This window comes from Motacilla alba, chromosome 14, assembly GCF_015832195.1.
Source record: "Motacilla alba alba isolate MOTALB_02 chromosome 14, Motacilla_alba_V1.0_pri, whole genome shotgun sequence".
NCBI classification, from domain to species: domain Eukaryota; kingdom Metazoa; phylum Chordata; class Aves; order Passeriformes; family Motacillidae; genus Motacilla; species Motacilla alba.
Window position 1 is genome coordinate 6203630 of NC_052029.1, and position 18406 is coordinate 6222035.

The 18406-nt window shown below is 44.5% G+C and overlaps 2 protein-coding genes across 6 annotated transcripts; one reads left to right on the forward strand and one right to left on the reverse strand.

Annotated features, from left to right (window-relative positions):
- The first annotated feature begins 1054 nt into the window (after positions 1-1054).
- Positions 1055-8596, forward strand: NUBP1 (nucleotide binding protein 1). Of its 2 annotated transcripts, XM_038151542.1 has the most exons (12): positions 1055-1596; positions 1676-1777; positions 1986-2122; positions 2328-2396; positions 2927-2959; positions 3835-3925; positions 4092-4246; positions 5328-5438; positions 5564-5666; positions 6360-6443; positions 7017-7072; positions 8042-8596. In XM_038151542.1, exons 1-11 carry the CDS (start codon positions 1569-1571, stop codon positions 7067-7069), a joined length of 966 nt encoding a protein of 321 aa, XP_038007470.1. In that variant the 5' UTR covers positions 1055-1568; the 3' UTR covers positions 7070-7072; positions 8042-8596. The 2 variants fall into 2 exon arrangements, with proteins under 2 accessions (XP_038007470.1, XP_038007469.1); XM_038151541.1 differs by lacking the exon at positions 8042-8596 and having other exon boundaries at positions 1062-1596; positions 7017-7187.
- On the reverse strand, positions 7781-17795 carry TVP23A (trans-golgi network vesicle protein 23 homolog A). 4 transcript variants are annotated; one of them, XM_038151544.1, is made up of 7 exons: positions 17653-17795; positions 17183-17262; positions 13140-13284; positions 12110-12199; positions 10351-10476; positions 8603-8732; positions 7781-8203 (listed from the first exon to the last, which is right to left on the reverse strand). In XM_038151544.1, the coding sequence occupies exons 1-7, from the start codon at positions 17686-17688 to the stop codon at positions 8142-8144; spliced, it is 669 nt and encodes a 222-aa protein (XP_038007472.1). In that variant the 5' UTR covers positions 17689-17795; the 3' UTR covers positions 7781-8141. The 4 variants fall into 4 exon arrangements, with proteins under 4 accessions (XP_038007472.1, XP_038007475.1, XP_038007471.1 ...); XM_038151547.1 differs by lacking the exon at positions 17653-17795 and having other exon boundaries at positions 13248-13284; positions 17183-17623; XM_038151543.1 differs by lacking the exon at positions 17653-17795 and having other exon boundaries at positions 17183-17623.
- Between the last annotated feature and the right edge of the window lie 611 nt (positions 17796-18406).

Below are 18406 nucleotides of genomic sequence, written 5' to 3' on the forward strand. Positions count from 1 at the left end.
ATTTGCTTAAACGTTTGACTCCCACTTCCAAACAGTGTTTTGTTCATTAGTTTCCTATGGAAGGCAATTACAGAGCAGTAAGTGCAGGAGTTGTACAAATATCCAGTGGTCTTGAGCTTTTACCTGAAGTAAATAAGCTTGGCAGCTCCTCAAAGACCTTAACTAAACGTATTTTCAGATTTTTTTTTCTAGGCTTTTGTTTTGTTTTGGTGGGGTTTTTTTGTTTTGCTTTGGTTTGAGTTTTTGGATTCTTTTGGTTCTTTGGTAGGTGGACAGCTACTGGTTTTTGTATTTGGCTTGGTTTTTTATTTAATTCCTAGAGTGTTCTTTCTAAAAAGCTTGCAGTTGTTGAAGTGCTGCATCCCAAAAGAGATAACTTTGCAGTATAATTCTCTCGAAAAGATTTAACACCAAGATGCGATGGCACCTTTCCAAATATTACCAGATACTCTTTCTATTTCCAAGGTGACACCACCTCAAATAATAACTTACACACTTGTATGTTAAAACAAACAAGTTTTGGAACTAATCTGTCGGAAATGGGAATATTTGAGACTTCCAACTGTGCTTGGATTAGGATGATATCATTTTTACAGCACTAGGCTGTGATGTTAGGAGCAGAAGAGAGGACAAGGCTGTGCTCAGGCAGCTATGGGAGAAAGAGGGAGGGAGCAGTGATTGGGATAAGGTGGCCAGGAATAGGGTGCAGATCTCATCACCACCTGGTGCACACTTCCTTGGTTCGGAAAAATGATTTTATTATTTTTTGAGTACCAAGCACAGCGACCATCTTAATTGCTCAGAAGTCGACTGGCCAAGTTAAGGCAGTATATTCTTCCACATAAATGTACCCATTAAATTAATGGAGACGGTCTATCAGCAAGATACAGAATTAATATGCTCAGAATTGCCACGAAATACCGCAACAGCGCGATTTCACGGGAATGATACACGATCTGGGAACGAAACGTGTGAAGCACAGCGGTGAAGCGGATTGCTGCGCACTGCTTCCCTCGGCAGCGGGCCAGCGCCGGGAGCCGTCCCAAGGCTGGAGCGCGTCTCCTTCCAGCGGCGAGCGGGGCACGGCCCCGGGCGGCACCGGCCTGCGGTACCGGCCTGGCTCCGCGCCGTTCCTCGGCCGCCTGAGGCAGCTCCGGTGCGCGGGCTGAGCGCAGCGCCGGGTGAGCGGGGCACAGCCCGCCGGGGACCAGCGGGGCCCGCCGCGACACGGCTCCGGTGGAGGGGGCACGGGGGCTCTCGTAGTGTCACCGGGACTCCGGGAGTCACCGATGCCTCACCGGTGTCACGGGGGCCCCGGGGGTGTCACCGGTCCCTCACCGGTGTCACCGGGGCCCCGGGGGTGTCACCCGTCCCTCACCGGTGTCACGGGGGCCCCGGGGGTGTCACCCGTCCCTCACCGGTGTCACGGGGGCCCCGGGGGTGTCCCCGGCCCCTCGCGGGTGCCCCGGTTCACCCGAGCCCGCGGCGGCAGCGCCCCCACGCGGCAGCGGGTGAGCACCGCGGGCGTCAGGCCCCGCCCCCGGCGGCGGCGGAAGTGACGCAGCGCTATGGCGGAGGCGCCGGGCGCACCGGAGGGTGAGCGGCGGGGCCGGACGGGGCGGGCCGGGCCCCCCGCCCGCGGCACTCGCGGCCCAGCTCTCGCTGTTCCTTGCAGAGTGCCCCGGGACCGGCAGCGCCCAGGCGGGCAGGGCGGCCGCCTGCCAGGGATGCCCCAACCAGGGGCTGTGCGCGGCCGGCACGGCCGGGCCGGACCCGGGTGAGTGCAGCGGCCGTGAGGGGGCGGCTCGGGGGACGCAGTGCCGGTTCCGGAGGGCTTGGTGCCGGTTCCGGGGGGTTTGGTGCCGGCTCGGGGTGGGCGCGGTGCCGGTTCCGGGGGGCGCGGTGCCGGCTCAGGGGCGCGGTGCGGGCTCTGGGGCGCGGTGTGGGCGCGCTGACGGCGCGGTGTCTCCGCGGTGTCTCGGCAGCGGAGGCGGCGGAGCTGCGGGCGCGGCTGCGCGCGGTGCGGCACACGGTGCTGGTGCTCTCCGGGAAGGGCGGCGTGGGCAAGAGCACCTTCAGCGCCCTCCTGGCGCACGGGCTGGCGGCGGACGAGACCAAGCAGGTGGGCAGAGGGCGAGGACAGGACGGGCGGCGGGGGGGCAGGGCCGAGCACCTGCGGACAGGTACCGATCGTGTGTTCCGCTCGTTAAAGTTCGGCTTTCCTGGATGAGTCTTGCTGGAGTGATTTCGTTGCATGAGATCACCTTTAGAGACAGCCCTGTGCTACCTTATTTCCAGTGGGGCAGGTTTGCTGGTTTGTTTTTCAGGTTGCTCTGCTGGACATAGATATCTGTGGGCCATCGATTCCTAAAATTATGGGTCTAGAAGGAGAACAGGTGAGTGAATGCTCAAACATCTTGTTCAAGGGACTTTTTTTTCTCGGTTTTTCCTTAGCATATTCAGGCTTTTTGGATGTAGAGCTTCTAAAAGGAGTGCATAATGGGAAATGTGTGGCAGTGGTAGGGAAATGAGGAGAGATTTAGAAGTTCAGCATAACGTGTTTTGCAAAAGAGTCATCTGCTTTCAGGATGAGCAGTTCTGCAAACCAACTTTCATTGCATGTCAGCCACATAATGCTGACTACTTGAAACTTGAGTAGTATTAGCATGATGTGCTTTATCAGTTCTTGAATATGTCTTACAAATGCATAAAGTAATGAGTAAACCTGCAATAAGGGTTGAACAGTTGTTTTTCACTTATTAATGGTGATCTAGTGCTCCTGCATTTTTACCTCAGCTGCCCCACAAAAGCAGGATTGTTCCTGCAGGCAGGAGAGCTCTTTGCCCAGGTTTGACTTACGTTCATGTTTTGTGTAACGTCTGTGTTTATTGCTATTGCAACTTTTGTGTATCACTTCAATTTTCAGGTTCATCAGAGTGGATCTGGATGGTCTCCAGTGGTGAGTTGGTGCAGCTGTTTCAGAAAGTTCATTGGGTGTGTTTGGGTTGGGCACCATTTTCTACAGTGAAAAATGAGTGAGGGAGGAGCAGGGAGTACTCTTGGTAATTCTTCTAATGAATTTAATATCCAGATTCTATAGGATCTACAGATATAGGGCATAGAATCTACAGAGTCTATATGTCCAGATCCTATAGATCTGTATGATCTATATCCATGTTCTATGGAATATCTGGAGAACGCTATAGAATGTATATCCAGATTTTATAGAATAGATTTATAAAAATGAGATGCATATCATACAGAATTGGGATATAGACTATGTAGATCAGAGTGTTAAATTTCTTAATAATAGTAGTGCTGTATTTCTAGAATTGTTTTAATACCTTGTGTTTACTGACTTTGCAATATGGGCAATAAATATAAGTTACTCAGGTTTGTTATTTTGGGGTAACATGCAGCTGTGGTGTGTCATGTCTTCTGTGACAGCCAAGAAGTATCTTGCACCCAAGACAAACCTTCGTAATCTTTAGAATATGCAGAAAAGGTTTTGCAGAAGTGTTGTTTGTCTAAAGATCCCCTGTAATGTGCATGCTGTTAGAAAGGCAGCTGGTGTTGAGAGGGAAAGCTGCTTTTATCCTTCTGTTGTCTCCAGCGATTCCATAAAGTGCTGTAATGATTTCATTGTTTCAGTCTTAGTTTAGTTGGTGAGTGTTGCACCAGATGCAGTTTTTAATGCCCTGTGATAAAAGATAAAGTTCTCTGCCTTTATTTCATTAATGTCTTCCCCCTCATTTGCTTTTTCTGTAAAACAGGGGTTCAGAGTTGGTTTGTCTACTCTTTCTTCACTGTTGTATTTCTCTACTTCTCTTTCAGTATGTTGAAGAAAACTTAGGTGTCATGTCAGTGGGGTTCTTGCTTAGTAGTCCTGATGATGCTGTCATCTGGAGAGGACCAAAAAAGAATGGTATGTATTGAGTGTTTCCAGCAGTAATTTACGTACTTGAACGGTTTCAAGTGTGGAAATATCTTGAGCTTGTTTAGAATGTAGATAGGGTAATTAGTTAACACCCAGAAATCTAAAATACAGAAAGATGCCTTCTTCTCTTCCACATTCTTATCCTTTCCTCCAGGGCTGATCAAGCAGTTTCTGCGTGATGTGGACTGGGGTGAAGTGGATTACCTGATCGTGGACACGCCCCCAGGAACATCAGATGAGCACCTGTCCATCGTGCAGTACCTCAGTGCCACCCACATCGACGGCGCTGTCATCGTCACCACCCCCCAGGTATGAGCCAAAATCCACCAGGGAAGCATCATGGCAGTTAAAGGCAGTCCTTGGCCTCAGGCTGCTGATTTCACAGAAATCTAAGGGTACAGAATCTCAGGGAAATGACTTTGTTGTGTTGCCCCTGCAGCTGGCTGGTCTGTGGGTTAGGTGGATGTCTCAGGGGAGCTGGATGGGGATCCACATGGGTCACTAAAACACAGCAGTTCACAATCAAAAGCTGTTCTGACCGCTGTGGTGAAAGGAAATGCAGTGTTTCATTTCCTCCTTCAGAATCACTTACCCTCATTGTGGATCTGTAGTTTACTCACCAACAGCTTAATGTTCAGAAGAATGTTTGTAAGAAGCTTTGTTTTTAAGTGACAAGCTGTGCACTCTTTGACAGCTGTGAAGCAGCCTGTCACCTCCAGGTGACCCACCAAAGTAGGTAGCCTTGTCATGTGCATTTTTAAAAGAGAAATCACCCCTGGAAAGCTGAAACTAAAAACACACCGAGTTCAAACAGAGGTTTTCATGTCTGGTTTGGAACAGAACAGGAGATCAAACTAGCATGTGACATGAAGTATTTCTACAACAGCAGAAAGGATAACACATAAAGGAAGCAAAATGTTGAGGACAATACCAGAGAGGTGGTGAAGGAGGAAGGGAACAGGAGAATGGATGAGGTGAGTCATATACATGAAAACTCTGAGGAGAGGATAAGATATTTTAAATTTAATTGGAAAAAAGGTAACTAGTGTCAGCCTGGTGGTTCTTGTCCTCAATCTGTGGAGAATACCAAGAATCCTTCTGTAAGATGAAAATGGGAAAAAGTTGCATTTAAAGAAGATACGAGATGAACACAGGAGATAAAAAACATAAATATGGGTGAATCTTGACTAGAGTCAGATTTCAAAACAGAACCACATCCAGTAGGCTTGAAGTGTTGTACCTGCTCTGCTGATAGAGCTCATAGCACAGGTTTGTGTTCCTAAAAATATTAAGACAGCAGTAATAATTCATTATAAAGTAGCTCTAAGGAGGTAACTGAATGGATTCAGCATGAAACAGTTGAAATACAAGTGTTTGCTATTATTTGTAGGAAGTGTCACTTCAGGATGTTCGGAAGGAGATCAACTTCTGCCACAAAGTGAAGCTGCCCATCATAGGTGTTGTGGAGAACATGAGTGGCTTTGTGTGTCCCAAGTGTAAGGTAAGGCTGGCTGTGTATTACTGTGTTTTTTTCCTTGGCATTGCTTGGACAGCAAACATTGCTCCAAAAATGCCCTTTTCTCAGAATTGTGCAGTATTTTTACTCTGATTTTCATGTTGTCTCAGAATGAATCTCAGATCTTTCCCCCAACTACTGGTGGTGCAGAGAAGATGTGCCAGAACTTGAGTGTTTCTCTCCTGGGTAAAGTGCCTCTGGATCCACAGATAGGTAAAGTCACTTATTGCACTGCACTTAAAACAAGTCGTTCCTCCTATAGCGATGTAACTGCTGCAAAACCCTGATATGGGTGCTGATGTCTCTTAGCACTTTTAGATCAATGGTTTTTTGAATCAAAAGTCACTGGAACTATGACTATAGCTTGGTGTGGAATGTGGGAAGTGCTGAGGTAATTTCCTTAACTTTTCCTTAATCAATTAAGGTTACATGCTAACATTTTTTCAGCTCTGTAATCATACCTGAAATACAGCATGTTTTTCTCTTTGGTGTAGTCACTTGGAAATGCAAACTGAATGAAATCATAACCACTTCAAAGAAGAGTATTTTGTAGATGTTAAGCATTAAAACCAGTGCTTTACCCTCACTGTTACTGGCACTGCCCAAATTCTCTTGTGGGTCACAAGGAGGTGTGGTTCTTTGCCCACCAACTGTTACCAATTAATACTTGAATTAATGACATCAAGGAACAGCTCCCAACTGAAGGTTTCTGCTAGTACTATTCCTCTGTCAAACTGTATACTGTATTTCTATTTCTAGTCCTGTTACTGACTTCAGGGCTTCCTAAAAGGAATAGATGCAGGTGGCTGTTTGGAAGGGTGTAACTGGAACAGGATAAAGGCTAAAAAAAGAAAAGCTCATCTTTTCCTGTTACTTTGATTCTGTGTTTTTTCTCTGTCCTTCAAGGAAAAAGTTGTGACAGAGGCCAGTCTTTCTTGGCTGAAGCACCCGAGTCTCCAGCTACGTTGTCTTACAGGAATATCATTCAAAGTGAGTCTGACAATCACTGCAAATGAATCCCCTCGGTTCCGAGCACTGCTGCAATATACAAAGGTGTTACACAGGCTTGTGTCACTGTGCCACAAATAATAAAATCAGGAGTGGGGCACAGCAATTCTGAAAGTAGCAGGTGCAAAGACCGTGTTTGCTTCTGGGCATCACTTCTGACTGGCTGCTAAAGTGATAATGAAATTGTATTTGATAACTGGTTTCAACGTTTGACTTCAGAGAAGTGAGACTTTCATTTTCAGACATGGGGTGTCCTTGTGCTCAGAGAAACCTTCTGAGGCTCTCGAGCAGGTGTGTGGAGGGGTGCTCACCATAACACAGTGTGAGGCAACTGACTGACCAGTGCCTCCACTTCTAACTGGAATTACACAAAAACCCCTTGCAAAAACTCCCTAAACAGCTGGTGCTGCACTGTTTAAAATATTCCTAAAACCACTTTCAGTGTAAGGAAGGCCCAACTTCAGATACTTGTACCCTCAGGAGACAGATGCAGCAAAAAAACTCCTGATATACAACTGAAATAGTACTTACATTACTTTTTCTCCATCTTTGCAGGAATTCAGGAATACTGTGAACAACACCATTTGCAAGAAGAAAAGATAATGTAATCTGTAAGTGGAACAAAAATGTAGCTCATGTTTAATTATAGAAAAATAACTTATGCCTTGATTTATTAAAGGAATGTATTCTTTTTGTATATTGCAAATAAATTTGTAATATAAAGGCTCTTGCCTATGTTTTTTCCAAAAGTTCAAGATTCTTGTAGTTCTTCCCTCACTAAAAAGCTGTGAAAATGAGTCTGCATCTGGATTATCAAGTGTGTTCTGCCTCCAGTGTCATGGTACCAATAACCTGACAGTGAAGGTAGCAGTTGAAGAGGTGATAATACAGCCCACATTTTACTGAGGAGGTTGAATATAAAATACGCTGGGTTGACACTAGGGCATGTGCAGCAGCCTTTGTTCTGCTTGCTGCACAAGGGTGAGCTGTAATGCTCCTTCCCTCTCCCTGAATAACATCATTTAAATGTCTCTTTTCAGTGGGAAAAATCTGTGTCTAGAGTGAAAGCCAGGGTAGTATTATAGTACAAGTGCACTGCTTTATTTATTATTTTACAGGTATCAAAACAAGATTAATTTTATACATAACTGTCAGCTTCACATAAGTAGTGGGTGAACATGGTTCATGACTTCTGTTTTGTTCTATTTGACCCTAAGCCTGAACATTAAAAAAATAAACATTGAGTATTTTCAATAATGAAGAGGCCCTTTGTGTTTGTAGTTTGAAAGCTCTGAAAAATCAGTATTGTGTACAAGAGGGAAAGGCAGTTTGATTTTGTTTATTGTAGTTTCATAGTTAAACAAATCAGCATTGTATTTTCATTACATGTAATTTCTGGTTAAGATAATCCAACAGTTTGAGGTTAGTTGACAACTTTTCTGAAAGCAGCATGCTCCTTGTAAACTATGAGCACTGTCTGTGTTCGTACGAACAACTTTTTGGTGAAGCTTTTAAGTAACAAAGGCTTTAAACCTTCTGGGATCTAAAGACTCAAACAAAAATGATTTTATTCCATGCAGGCATAATTCTAGAAGAGCTTTATCTAAATATCTTCCCATGAAGAACAACTTTTATGAATTACTTTTTTTACTGCTCATCCTTTAGCTCTTCCTTGTTTGGTTACCTAGTGCGTGTCTTCCCGTGTTCTTCAGTGCCATCTTCTGAAATTCTCCTGCTCTGTCCTGTTGAGGGAACAGAGCACACATGGCTATAAGCATAACCTGGGACACAGGGATCTCTTACAAAAGCAGGGAGCTGCCACCTGGAAGCCTGAAGGTTGAAGATGACTCTTCCAGCTCTGCTTAAACAGAGGCATTAGAATTATAGCAACTCCAAGGATTTAACTTAAGGACATTCTTCTGGAACTTGGAAGCAACTCAGTTGTGAAGCTCGTAGGCTTCCAAACGTGGAGCAAAGTGACTTGGGGTTGTGGCTCTTCCATGTGACACTGCCAGAGAGGCTTGGTGGAGAGTCAGGATTATCCTGGACTCCCTGCAGGAACTGAGACCCAGGAAAAGCCAGCAGTAGCCCTGAGAGGCACGCTGGCTCTTCTACCCCATGGGCTGAAGCTCAGTACTCACTCTTGGGAACATCTGTGGTGCCGAACAACTTTGAGGTTACTCTGCTGATGGTTTTTTGTCCCCCTAACTTGCAGTGGATGTAGCCATATAAATTAGCAGTCTGGAGGGAGATCCCAGCAATCACGAGAGCCTGTGGACAAACAAGAGTTCAGCAGGAACAAATCCATAGTTGTGCATGGACTGTGTAGGATATACACGTGTGTGTGTGTGTACACTATCCAGAGAAGTGTGCTGTAAGAGGGGGACATTGCTCCCAATCATAAATGGCCTTCAAAGACATCCAATCATCTCAAACACAATAGTTCCTTTCTGCAAATATTTATTTTTATCAAAACACCAATACTAGTTTTGTCATTCTGTATCTTGAAAGACTTCATTACTTTCCTAAAAGCACTTACTTAAAAAAGGACCTACTCAATAGCTTCCTGAAACATTTCACTTTTTTTAAGCCCCATTCATATCTAGAAGTTTTACATCCAGATACATGGCACACCTGCAGGCCTGTTCAGCTGACAAACAACTTATTCTAAATAAATAAGATCTGTAATTTATGGATTTACAAAGAGCAGCCATAGATAGATTCCCTATCTAGCATTGACATGCAGTGAAAATAATCAGTTCCTTTTGTGGTACTTAAAGTTAAGCAGCAGGTGGAACCAATCTGACTGATGCATTAATTTACAAAAGTGTTTCTCTTAGCCTTCAGAAGCAGTTTCCCAGAAGTGATTTTATTTTTGTTTGTGTAATTTGCCTTTTACAAGCACCTGGGCAGCCTGCCTCCTGTGCCAGTTAGAGTTCTGTCTCCAAGCGGCTCTTGGCTTAGCAAACAATCTCTGCTTTTCAAAAATAAAGGTGGAGCCATGAACAAAGAGTGCTGGTTTAATTTTAACTATTGCTTGATTAGGGACACCAGAAAGCAGTTAATGATTTGCAATTGATTCATGCCCATAACTGAATTTCTTGTTTGATTGAATAATAAATATGCAATCTTGGCTGTTACTGGTTATGTAGCTGCACACATCAGAGGTGCTTTTTATCTTTTCACACTGAATTAGGAAATGGTACTGAGCATGGCTGGGAACTTGACAGAATGAATGGTGTGGCAATTAGCCAAGCATTTAATGTTTACAGGGGAAAATGTGAAGATTTCATTGACAAAAATACCTTAATATAATGCAATATTTTGGGTAAATTTCTTCACATATTTAGAAAAAAAGTATTGGGTTTTTTAAGTAGATGACTTATAAGTAGAGCAATTATAAAATACTTACTTATAGCTCAGTTTATCAAGGTTTTATGATCTAATGATGCTGTTTTTTTCAAAAGTGAATGGTACCAGAGATCTAAATTCCTTACTTTTAAAAGTACATTTAAGTTCCCAGGAGACCTGAAATCAACGTCACTGGTTCATTTTTTGTCCTCTCCTGTTAGTTTTATTTGACTGAAATAAGTTGAGGCAGTAAGTAAGTAAGTAAGATGATATAATTAAACAGAAGCTCATAATTTTGCCCACCACTTGAGGTTCTCTAGAGGAAGGAGTTGACATCTGATAACCCAGTAGAAGTACAGCTAAAAATTACCAATCCATTCCAGAGTGCAAGCCTTGACTGCAGAAAACTCCTCAGGATTCTTTGAAGCTGCTGGTGAAATTTTTCTACTGTAGAGAGTTTTGGTTCAAAATAACCAATCTGGGTTTTCCCTCTAGCAGATTGTTTTCAGTAGATTGTTTTCAGTACCCCATGACTCACCAGCCATTTCAGCTTCAAGGAGAACAAGGTGCTAAAGAAAAACATTGTCCAAATCACTGGGCAGATGATGAGACCAAGCCAGAAGATTCGGGCTTCAGCTTCAGTTGAGGCAGCTATTGTAGGCACCTGGAAGAAAAAATTGAGACTATTAGTCACAAAGTCAAAATCCACAATAAATGACAAATTAACAGGAGGAAGATTTCACTTATCCTATGCATAGAAGAAGACCAACCAAGAAGAGAAATAGCTCATGCCCAGTTTCTTTCCTGATGCCCTACTGTACACGACAGCGTTTTCATCCATAGGATTTATCAGTTGCTTCTAGTTCAGACTGGAATTCTTATAAAAGGGAACATTTCTATACATTTTCATAAAAAGATGCTATATCTTAGCTTAATTTATATTTTGGATGAAGCTTATTTTCCTATTATATAAATTATTATGTATTCCTATTATATAAATACTTGGTTTTGCTTCTGAACTCTGCTGACATTCCATGAATTAAGAACCGTGCCTTTGAAAATGCCTCTTGTGTCATGCTGGAGTTGGGCGCACTGTAACTGCAAGGGAGCCTTATGGCCCCGTGCTCTGTCTGTTCTTCAGGGAGAGCAGAAACTTCAGAGCAGGCTGCAAAGCCCTGCTTACAGATTTCTTCAGGTCAGCACAACTCACATATCTCTATCTACACTGAAGGGCTCATCACTCATTACACTTAAGAAAGAACAAAAAAGCCCATAAATAGAATTGTTCAGAAGACTCTGATCTTTCCAAAATTCAAAATCTCACTCCAACCCTCAGACCAATCAATGACCACTAGTGCCAACTTTTGAAACAGAAGCATCACAATTGGAAAAGAAAACCCTCTGGACTCTTCCACTCTGAAAAGAAAAGCTTTTTAGTTAATTTTCAGTATATTGAATTTTCCATGTATTCTGTCCCGCAGGGTTTGCTCTATTCTGTCTTCAGGCCCCCCTCAGACTCTCAGGAAGCACGTTAATTTGTGTTCCGTGCTCGGGGCACCCTGCAGCCGCAGCCGAGGCTGCAGAGGGCACTGCAGAGGGCACTGCGGTCCCGCACACCGGGACAGCACCGGCACAGCCGGGCTGGGGACACAGCTGGAGGGCCCCAGAGAATGTCCCGTGCTGCTCTGCCAGGCTCAGTGGGCTGCAGAGAGAACGTCAGCAAGTGAAAGCAAAACCCTGACTCCTGACTCTGGCAGTGATGCCAAATGCCATTCTAATGTGCTTCTTTCCCCTCAGTGTGTTTGGGGGACATTGGCAGTATCAGAATGCTCTGTGATCCTGGTTCTCTTTCCCACTATATTCCATGAAGGTGAATAAAATATTAACTTCAAAATACTGAATCTGAGGTATTCAGCATTGCTTTCCACGTAGATCTTTCCTGAAGAGGATTCTGTGTTGGGATTATCTATAGAAAGATGTGTTTATTACAAGATATTCTCACTAGAAAATAAAATAGAACTACCAGAGACATTTCGTACCTATAGCACCATGCTATGAATATTTATTCTGCTGATCCATATGCTGACAATGTTGTGAGACCTGTTTTGCCCTGAATGCTTCCAGGATGTGACAAACAGTGCTTGCACCTGAATACTGACATTGTTTCCTATGGAAGCTGGATAAAAAGTAACTGTTACAAAGGTGCTCTATTTGTTACTTTGTTTGACTTGGTATCAGCTTTACAAATTTCCTATGGATTCTGTTTGCCTTGTGCCTGCTTCTATTAATATATTTACCCTTTTTGCTTCAAACACCCAGTGACTTTTTCCATCTTCATCAATCTGGTTCCACCAACGCAAACCAACCAAGAGTCTTCCTGTCACATTCTAGTGATGAAACCATTATTTGCATTAATCAGTAGCACAAGTCACTTGTCAGTGTGACAGTTAAAAATAGAAAAAATTAAAAAGACAAGCATGTTAAAAAATCATCTTTTATCTAATAAAACAATTACTTCTAAAAGCTATTCCAGCTTGAGTACAACAGCCATTAACGACGGGTGGAGTTACAAATTTAGAGGCCTCTTCTCTTGCAATATGATAATAAGCACAATAGCACTTACTTAAACAAGAAACTATAGGTTTTTTTCAAGTCAGTTGGACAAGCCCCCAATAATCAAATTTCCTCAGTAAAAGAGGAATACTGAGAACAGAAACATACTGGAAAATGGGAAATTAATGACAAGCAAGTAAGCTGGGCAGGATCAGGGAAACAAACCAAGAGAATATTTCTGCGCCTGGATGAACCAGAAGCTTTCAGAATACTGGAGGTGCATCAATGCTTCACTTCTACAAAACAAAATCCTTGCTCAACATGTGGAACCCCTGGATCCTGGGCTGGCCTGACCCACCTGCCTGCATGGGATTAGGCCACCAGAGCTATAGCTGGGCTTTCAGGAGTCCTGCAGCCCCTGCTGTGGGGTCTGGGCACAAGGTTGCAGATCCTGACATCCTTGGGCATCCACTGCTGAAATCTAGTATTGGTTTAATTTTTTAATTTATTTTTTAAGGGGGGGGAAGCACACAAACAAATCTACCTATGGCAAAGTAATTTTCTCACCATATTAGTAGGCCTTAGTAGTCAGCCATAGAAAATATGGTGCTAAATAACTAACATATGTGAACATCTTCATTAAAATGGGCTAGACATTTAATAAATTAACAGATTGCAATATTTTTGTCATTTCTGTCATGATACATATTTCAATTTTTTTTTAATTAATGACAAAATACTTCCCAAGGTAATTACTATTCAGGGTCATCTTACCTTGACAGACCAAAAGTCAAAGGATAGAAGGAGGAGAATAGTGACAAAACAGGCAACAAAGCTGTTGCTGAACCAGTCACAGAACAAGTAGGTAACAATAGCACTCACTCGGAAAAACAGGTGGAAAAAGGTGGCCAGTGGGTGCCTAGAAAAAACACAGAGCATATATGAGGTTATGGGACAGGAGGGAATGTTACAGTTCTTGCTGACAATGTAGCACAGCGCAGGTATTTCAAGTTTATAATGGTATTTTGATTTGCAGCTGCTATTATTTCAGTGTTGGTGTATATCTTCATTATCAAACAATGGTATTTTCAATAGCCAAGCTTCGGTCTAAATCTAAAAGACAAATTTCTGTCAAAACTTTCTCTAAGACAGAACAAAATATGGAGCCTTTCACCAGATTCTTTGGTCCTGTGTGAAGGAATTTAGTGGCTGTGTGCAACACAGTACCACAAAATCCTTATTGTTTCATTAAATGAATCAACATTGCAAAGCACAAAAGAATTGAGAAAGCTCTTATGCCTTTCAGAACAGCTTTGAAAACAAAATATGAACTCTAAAAAAAATGGGAACTGTTTGCTATAAGACAAAATGAACTTTCATATTTAATGTCTAAACCAAATACTTCCTTTTAGACAGGCAGAATGATTTGGGAATCTAAAGTTCTTCTGAATTACTGCTTATAATTTCACTAGTATTTATGCTTTGCTCATTGACCAAATTTTTGTCTGTAACAAAATAAAGAGAAATTTCAGTGAAAGAAGTAAGTGTGTGACGTGGAATACTGGCCTGCACAGTAGGGTGGGGGGGCTGGAGAATGCTGTCATGAGCACAGTGCAATTTTCAGGGTAATACGCCAAGTAAAAATTTTACTCTGTGCAATTGTTTCTGTTAATTAGTTGAAAGTGAGAATTAACTACAGGCTCTTGCAGTTAAGTAACTTCTTCCTTGAAGCTTAGAGAATAAAATATCTAAATAAAATATTTAAGTCAAGAATGGTCTCCTTAAGCTCCTATGCCTCTGTGACCAATTAACAGTAGATTAGCCAATTAACAAAAGTATGGCCTGGGGCATAATCAACTATTTAACTATTAAATGTTATTCTGTTATTGTGGTTAATAAAATGAGACATGTAATATATACACAATTGTTTACTATAAACTTAAATGACAGTTATGTAAGTATAATAACTTTTATAACTTGAATATCCTGGTTATATTATTACTCTCTAGCTGTTTGACTGTTCTGGTGTTTATCTTTCTCCTGTGGTAATACTGTGTTTGTAGTACTACACATATGACTGGGGAGGGAAGGATGAGGCACAGGTGAAGTTTATATTTACTCCTGGTCATGGCCATGTGAACTTCAAACTTTCCAAAAACTTCTTCTGACTTAGAACTGAACATGTGACATTTTAAGCAAAGGGGCTTTTTCTGCCATAAGCAGCCAGGTGGGTGGAGTGGATATTGTGAGCTGGCTGAAACACACAGGGCCTTGCCGCTTCGAGCCTTGATCTTGGTCAAGAAGATGCAAGAGTCAATTATGGAAGTGGTGCCCTTGTGTCCAGAGCAGCTTTCATAGATCACAACCCCAAAGCACACCAGGGTTGCCTGAGCTTTTCTAATGGATCAGTGCTTCAAACGTGGCAGTAACTTCAGAGAATTCATGTTTTATTTTGGAAGGCAGGTTCAGCAGTATTACTGGATTACAGCAGGATTACTGTTTGGATGCTGGATTTGTTCCAATGTCAATACCACGGAAGGGTATTTACTAAAAAACAAACAAAACAAAACCCATGAGCAAGAAACTGTCATTTATTACAGTGCTGAGCACTTACTGAGACTCTGGAAAGGATAAAGGAAACTGCAGCTCTATAATGGCTCAACTTGGCATAAATTTAGTCCTGAAAGGACAGGAACCCACTTGCTTGGCCTTCTTGTTTTCCTGTTGCATCTAAACATCCATGTGATGTACAGCTGGAGCCTCAAGGCTCAGTGAATGCCATGTACCTTGTTACAATAACCTCTGTTCAGTTTGGGACCATGATGCCTGTCAGGACAGGAATGAGCTGTAATCAATTTAGTTGCATCCCATGTTAAAGAATCAAATTTGGGTCAGACCTAAGCTGTGCCAGTGAACTACAGGAGACTCATTCCAGGTGCCTGCTCAGAAGTGCCACAGCACTTCTACATGCTGCCTTTTTTTTTTTTTTTTCTGTCTGATACTTCAAAATGCATTGAGGCAAATTTTGAATAAATGAGCTCTCTTTTCTCCTTGATCACTGTGTTTCCTGGCTGATTTGTAAAAGAAGCAATCATATGCTCTCTACTTCCAGATCCAAAGTCCTGGTACTGCAATTTTTTTCCAATTTCTTAGGAAAGAGGAAGAATTTCCCAATTTCCAGAACTTATCTTTTCCCAATTTCTTAGGAAAGTAGCCCCTAACCTTTTGCTTTTAAGGAGCCCTTTTGCACATACCTCAGGGAATCACAAGCGCAATTGGTCATAGCCTATGCAAATTGTAACCAAGTTCAAGATATATGAAATTAGAATAAAGACAAACGACTGGAACACCTTGTTATGCCCTCTAATATGATAACAAAATTTTGCAGCACCTGGGTGACTTCCAGGCTCATTTGCACAAGATTCTTCAGAAATATAAAAACAAACATGTGTGAGCAGTGTAAGCAGTTTCATTTCTGCATTCTATAGCAGATGAATTTTCAATACTACATCATCTTTTAATATTATCTTGAGGGCCAGAAAGAAGAGCTGTCTCTAATGAAGCCACTGTCTACACAAAGTGGATCACTGAATTGTACACTTTGCTGATATATTACCTGTGCTGTACTACTGAGTAGCATGAATCAGGAGGAATCTCTAAGATCTCTAGGGTAAAGTGCTGCGTGCTGTGACTCCTACAAACATTCCAGGGTGGTTTCACTTCATGCTTAAGGTAGTCTGGTCCCTCAGAACCTGTGGCTCATGTGATCAAGGTATTTCTAAGCTGTATTTCCCAGCTTAGTTGAATCCTTGAAGCTATGTTCTCCAAGACTGCACCAAAATATAAACATTCATTTAAAATGTGTGCTGTTGCTAAGGTGTAAAACCAAGGCAATTCTGGGAAGGTTAATCTTATTGTCAGGGCTGACTCAAGTAGTGTCAAAGACCAAAGCAATGCTTCACCAGACACTTGTAAAAGAGTAATTATATTGTGAAGCTACATGATTGCCTTTTATCTCAGATAATGTTGTGTAAAGTTTAACATCTATTATATTTCTTTGTTTACACCTACAAGAAATATTATCATTGGAATGGACCAGACCAAACTGGGGCAAGGCAGAGAAAGCAATCGAAATCAAAGCTGATTATGTACATTATTGATCAGTGCATGCTTAATTCTTTTTGACATAAAACTCTTTCACAATCTTTGATTGGAGATTCTTCAAAAGCCAGTGATTGAACAGCTCTGTCACCTGGGACACCTCTGTGTGGCCAGAGCTGCAGAGTGACACCTCTGGTGAGGAACCCAAGCTTAGCCTGACACATGAGATGGGTTAATGGGCTGGGTTTTCTCAGGTAATGTCTACAAGCATAAGATATTTTATATTCCACACAGCATCACATCCCGTGGTAGGAAACCATGACAGTTTTATTGCAGCTATCTGGCTGTTGAGCCAGGTGTCCACTGCAGTGCCTGAGCACTGCTGCACAGCAGGCTTTGCTGGAGCTGAGACTCGTCTCCACTGCTCCAGCTCTAACTAAAGCACTGTCTGCTTGGGATTTGGCATGTTGGGTGTGTCAGGTTTTCAATTCCAGTGACCTGGTGATGCCGGGCGGCGGGGCCCAGCCTCGCCTGCTCCAGCCCGGGCATCTCCCGGACAGAGGGCCCCCAGCCTCCCCGGGCAGCTTGTTCCAGCGCTCCACCACCCTCCCTGTAAAAAATGGGAATGAAGTGTTGAAATGGAATTTTCTGTACACCGGTACAGCCAGGGCCGCCCGGGCCCGGGCGCCGCGATGCTGCGGCCTCCGCGCCGTTACCTGATCCGCGCTTTCCGCAGCGCCAGCTCCTCCTCGCTCCCGAAATCCAGGGACACATCCTCGGTGTCGTCCGCCAGCGCCTGCGGCGGGAGCCCGTCAGCTCGCAGGGCCCGGGGGAGCCGCGCCCCGCCCGCCGCCCCTACCTGCTTCATCCCGGCCCGCAGCCCCAGGCCCGCTGCCGGCCCCGGGAAAAGGGGCCGGGCTCCGGCCGGCGCTGCGCGGCTGCGGCGGGGCTGCCCCTCGCCACAGCCGCGGCGACTGCGCCTCACGGAGCACCGCCCGGGAGACCCCCGGGACCCCCGCTGCTCCGTGCGGCCCCGCAGCGGGGGTGCCTGTGGCCGGCTCCCGCCGCGGGCCGGGGCCAGAGCGGCCGGGCGGCTCTAGCAGCGTGAGGGGGCCCGGGAGCCCCGGCCGGCAGCCCCGGGCCTCAGCGCGGTCAGCTGTCCGCCCCGCGGGCTCGCCACACGCACCGGCCGGGTCCGGGCCGCTGCGGTCTCGTGCTGCATGCAAACCCTGAAAGGAAGGAGTGGAGGGAAAGGGGAACGTAGGTGTAGAAATGTGGGAGCACACGTGAGTTCGGCGCACACCCACAGCTGGCCAGTGCTGTCCCCGCTGGCAGCGGCCCTGTGCCTGTGTGGGAGCCAGCTCTGAGGGCAGGGGCAGCGCCGCAACACCGCGCGTGTGCCCCTGGAGCGGTGCGGGGAACGCGGCCCCTCAGCCGGCTGAGGCCACTCGGCTCGTTCAGCCTGGAGGAGGCCGAGGGAACACCGCAGTGTGGTCTTCAGCATCCTCACAAGGGGAAGTAGACGGGCAGACACTGGTCTCTTCTCTGTGGTGATCAGTGACAGGACCCGAGCGAATGGCCTGGAGTTGTGTCAGGGGAGATTTAGGTTGGATATTAGGAAAAGGTTCTCCCCCAGAGGGTAATTGGGCAGTGAACAGGCTCCCCAGGGCAGTGGTCACGGCACCAAGCCTGACAGAGCTCAAAAGTGTTTGGACAAAACCCTCAGGGTGTGACCTTGAGCTGTTCTGTGCAGGGCCAAGAGTTGGACTCAATGATCCTTGTGGATCCCTTCTAACTCAGGATATTCTATGATTTCATGATAAATATTTTTCGTGCCTTAATTTAAAATGCATGTGGATTATGCAGCAGAGTTAAAGAAGTGAAACAAGACAACCAAACCTCAGGATAGGGGCAAGGGTTTCACAATAATGGGGGGAAAT